Source organism: Aphanomyces astaci (assembly GCF_000520075.1).
Source record: "Aphanomyces astaci strain APO3 unplaced genomic scaffold supercont1.8, whole genome shotgun sequence".
NCBI classification, from domain to species: Eukaryota; Oomycota; class Saprolegniomycetes; order Saprolegniales; family Verrucalvaceae; genus Aphanomyces; species Aphanomyces astaci.
In genome coordinates, this window is record NW_009798271.1 from 149,105 (window position 1) to 153,611 (window position 4,507).

At 48.1% G+C, this 4,507-nt stretch overlaps 2 protein-coding genes across 2 annotated transcripts in view; one reads left to right on the forward strand and one right to left on the reverse strand.

Moving 5' to 3' along the window:
- Window positions 1-533: 533 nt before the first annotated feature.
- H257_04552 (hypothetical protein) lies at window positions 534-2,667 on the reverse strand. The gene is made up of 9 exons (XM_009829123.1): window positions 2,345-2,667; window positions 2,103-2,283; window positions 1,833-2,028; window positions 1,662-1,780; window positions 1,485-1,606; window positions 1,211-1,352; window positions 1,051-1,155; window positions 883-996; window positions 534-813 (listed from the first exon to the last, which is right to left on the reverse strand). The coding sequence occupies exons 1-9, from the start codon at window positions 2,624-2,626 to the stop codon at window positions 785-787; spliced, it is 1,290 nt and encodes a 429-aa protein (XP_009827425.1). The 5' UTR covers window positions 2,627-2,667; the 3' UTR covers window positions 534-784.
- A 96-nt stretch (window positions 2,668-2,763) lies between these two features.
- The window catches only part of H257_04553 (hypothetical protein), a 3,859-nt gene continuing 2,115 nt past the window's right edge, over window positions 2,764-4,507 (forward strand). Inside the window, exons 1-8 of the mRNA XM_009829124.1 lie at window positions 2,764-2,820; window positions 2,877-2,989; window positions 3,042-3,159; window positions 3,214-3,294; window positions 3,359-3,497; window positions 3,552-3,657; window positions 3,804-3,839; window positions 3,922-4,123. Of these exons, the coding sequence (XP_009827426.1) occupies window positions 2,787-2,820; window positions 2,877-2,989; window positions 3,042-3,159; window positions 3,214-3,294; window positions 3,359-3,497; window positions 3,552-3,657; window positions 3,804-3,839; window positions 3,922-4,123 (829 nt within the window). The 5' untranslated portion in view covers window positions 2,764-2,786. The remainder of the gene's footprint in view (window positions 2,821-2,876; window positions 2,990-3,041; window positions 3,160-3,213; window positions 3,295-3,358; window positions 3,498-3,551; window positions 3,658-3,803; window positions 3,840-3,921; window positions 4,124-4,507) is intronic.

The window sequence follows — 4,507 nt, forward strand, 5'->3', positions numbered from 1 at the left end:
AGTGCATTGAATATCTTGAGATAGCTTAATATGACGCATTTTGACGGTTACGTTGAACTTGATTAAAGTATGTATTGATTATTTTGACGCATTCGACGGTTACCTTGACTTGATTAAAGTATGTGTGCACAGACAAAAACATCGAAATCATCGCCGTGATCGCCCAAAAACTCTACCCCTACGCAGAGGAGACTGCGAACAAAAAGGAAGGTTAAAATATACGACTTAACTTGGCACTCAAAATTATAGAGGTTCCGCGTCAAAAACGGTTTCGCTCTACCAACGGCATAAGAACTTAATTATGGGTTGTTGTTCACCAGGGTTATCAAGGGGTAGAAAGGGGCATTTCGCACAGACAGCGTCACAGATTTAGGGCGTTTGTCCGTTTTAACTGCAAAGTAGGCTTGTCGTTATCTTGATCATGTGAAAACTCGTGGTGCGATCACACCAGTCCGATGATGTTCATCGAGCTGTACAGTACCATAGTCGTTCTGCGTGAATAATACACTGATTTGAACGATTAGTATGAATATGCTGTAAATTGCTTCTCGTTGTGCTTAGTAACGTTAGTCGACCCTGATCCATTGTCTACAGCTTCTTAAATCTGTTCTAGCGACCAAATGTGATTGGTCCTCCCATTACCTCTGAAAACGGATGTTACGTTGCTTGTAATATACTTTCAATACTTTCGATTCGAAAGAAAAATAGGTGGACTTGAGTGAGTTGATACCAGTATGCCTCGACGTCGTTGATCTATGGGTCGTATCCCCTCGATGGTATCTAGTTACCAATCCCCTGTCAACGCCGCCGTGCCTACCCCAATGTTGCCGTTAATAAAAGACCAATCACCAAATATAAATATATATATATCGTCCCACGTACTTTCCGCCGCCGCCTTCTTTTGCTTGAGTAGGGCCATGTGGATGGGCTGGATAAAGTCCTTGGCGAAATAGTCGACATATTCTTGGAACAGGCGGTACTTGCTCGCGGCGTTGTCTACCCACCCCACCGTTCAGTTTATTATCTCTCAATATATATATATATATTTACCTGCATCCGTGGCGTTCAATTCGCGTTCCAGCGAGACCAACGTCGGGACCGACTCGTAATTAAAGTCGTCAATATGGCGGGGATCGATGGGAACACATACGCGACCTAAAAGCGGTACATTTATATACAAATAACGACACAAGGGGGGCTAATAACAGACCCGTCTTGGGATGGATGGCAAATGGGCTCTTGAGCAAATGGTTGCGCTGCTTGGATACGTTGGCATCCAGTCGAGGGTACAAGTATGAAAACACAATTTCTGCCAGACACGTGCGCAGATGTCGGCGGCGGTCGTCCGAGACCTGATAGAATCAGGTGGTGACGACATGTAGAATCAGAATCAGATGCGCATATGCGCATATCATCAGAATCAGACGACGACGATTGTGTGTCATCCAACAACACAACATGAGCCATGACATGGACGGACGTACGCTTTTCCGCTTCTTGTCGTGGACGGCATGCTCGACCGCGGCTTTGAGTTGCCCCCATTTCTCCCACGGCGTCGTCGTGTCCAGTTGCTGGGTCCACATTTCGTTCAATTTGGCGCGAATATCTAGCCCAAACATTGGACGATATCGACGAGAACTTCAAACATTTGCAGGACTAACCGTCGTCCGGGACCATGTCTAGCAGTTTGACCCAGTGCTCCGGGGAGCACAGCACGCCTTGGCCGTACGGACCGAGGATCACGTCGCCCAGCATGGGCTCGAGTATGGCGTACGCGCGTCTACGTCATCGGGTTAGGAGAAGGATGGACGAAGAAGGATGGACGTGCGCACTCAAGGGATGGATGCAAAGGCTCCGTCAACTTGACTTTGCGCTTGACATGCTCGCTGCCTTCCACAAGTGTAAAGTACTGCACCACAGCTGTCCGCGCTTCGTTCGTGAGCATGCGTGACGCTGTGTCGGACACCCAGCAATGGATCCCTCGACGACCCGAGTACACCCACAAAATGTGCTGGAATCCAAAGTCCTCTGCATATATCGACATCATTATTGAGAGTAGTGAAGATGATTCATAGATGGGTCGTGTGGACGGATATGTGTACCTCGAAGGCCGCGGTCCATGACCTTGACGGCGGCGACCATGAGCTGCCAACACTTGTGGCAGATGGCGGCCGCTTGACAACACGTACGTGTGTCGTCATAATCTGTCAGATCGACATCAAACACAAGTTCTCGTTCTTCGGGCACGAATTTGGAGCTGTCTACTTTGCCCTTGTCCATCGGCTACGAGACGACAACGTATCAAACATGAGGGTATCCCTTGGTGGGCATGGGGTGCACGTACCGACACCGAGAACACTGCGCCGATATCGATCTTATGAGGCATCAACCGCTTCATTTCCGATTTGAGCTCGTCCGCGTTGCGGAACGCTTTGTATCGAATGTACTGGTCGTTCTCGAGCGTGAACGAGAACTCACGGCGACTGATGAGGGTGTTGGGCGTGCTTGCGTCCTTGGCGACGCTGGCGTCGTAGCCCAGCCAGTGCACCATCTCCTCGTACGGGAAGAGTCGGTCGTAGTACAGCGCGAGAAGCTCTGGGGAGAACGCATCGTCGTTGGTCGACATGACGGTGGTGGCCGCGACGACTTGCGCTCAAATGAAAATGAAATTGCGCGGCAAATGGAACGTTATGTCCGACGCACTTAACATAGAACATCCGGATGTGTTATCCGGATGTTCGTATAAGGAAGTATTTGACCACACTCCAAACAACCTCAGCAGCGCGATGGGGAAGTCGCGGGTGTCGTACTTCTACCACCGTAGGGCCTCCATGAAGCTGCTACGAGAAGGAGACTAAGAGGATGGATGTGTGTAGCGGAAGAAGGGAACTTCTACTATGGACCGGGTCATCCCATGAAGCCGCATCGACTGAAGTTGGCGCACCACCTCGTGTTGAACTACGACCTGTTTCGTAAGATGGAAGTGTTTGTACGTGGTGTCGTCATCCATGAGTACGGCGATGCACTAAACGACATGGTAGGAACCGCATTGGGCGTCGTCGGAAGAAGTCAAGGCATTCCATACCCCCGAGTACGTCGAGTTCCTCAAGAAGATCAGCCCATCCAACGAAAAGCAGTACCAATCCGATGTCAACAAATGTACTCCCTCCATCTTCCTTGACCCTGATCGTAATGTTATCATCCTATATGTAGTCAACGTGGGCGAATTCACAGACTGTCCTGTGTTTGACGGCATCTTCAACTTTTGCCAGATCTACTCTGGCGGGTCCCTGGGTACAAACATCCCTTTTCGTGTCGTCAGTAGAGCGATTTGAAGATTCTCATGGCGCTACTCTAGATGCCGCGTACCGGTTAAACCACGGCCTCACGGACGTCGCGATCAACTGGGCGGGGGGGTTGCATCATGCGAAAAAGTCGGAAGCATCTGGGTTTTGCTACATTAACGACATCGTGCTGGGCATCCTCGAGCTTCTCAAGTGCGTACTTTTGCTTGCATTTCCTAGGAACGGTTCTCATTCTCGACATTGTAGGTACCATCCTCGGGTGCTGTACATTGATATCGACGTCCACCACGGCGACGGCGTCGAAGAAGCGTTTTACGTCACGGATCGCGTCATGACGGTGTCATTTCACAAGGTAGATATATATGTATATCCAATAGAAGAATATATATACAACCTGTGGCGCGGGTGAATATATATATAATATATATATATTTCCACCACCACAGGTTGTAGGTATATTATATATTTCCCACAACCATGTTGACATTTATATCGTAGTACGGGGATTTCTTTCCTGGCACGGGGGACATCAAGGTAATATATATAAACAATATAATATATATAAACAAGCAGAGCAGGATTAGAGTGTATCTAACATACATTGCTCTATCGGAAGGATGTCGGTGCGAAAGCGGGCAAGTACTACGCCGTCAACTGTCCGCTCAAGAGCGGCATCGACGATGAGAATTACTTGACGATTTTCAAACCCGTGGTGGAAAAAGTCATCGAGACGTTCCGACCTGGCGCGATTGTGCTGCAGTGCGGCGCCGACTCGCTCACGGGCGACCGCCTCGGCTGCTTCAACCTGACTGTGCAAGGTACTAATATTCCTTCTCTTTGATATTGTCCTTTTGCAACCAAAGCCATCGATTGTTTTGATCTGAAGTTTGTATGTGAAAAGGTCCAGTGTTGATACATAAGTCACAAACTACTCGATGTGGAATAGTGTTGAAGCGAGAACTTGATTGGCCACTTGATTCGTGTTTTGTGGGTTTTGATTGGTCGTATATCGATTGAGCCCTTCCACTCCAAATTCGTATCGACTTGGCAATACATACATATATATATATTGTGCATGTCTGGTCAAGAAACGGTCATATGTATAAACATGTTTGGGGGATGTATTTGTCAAAAACCACAAAAATCGGATATAATACTTTATTATCTATATCTAGATTCAGGGGGATACATTGGTCCATAAA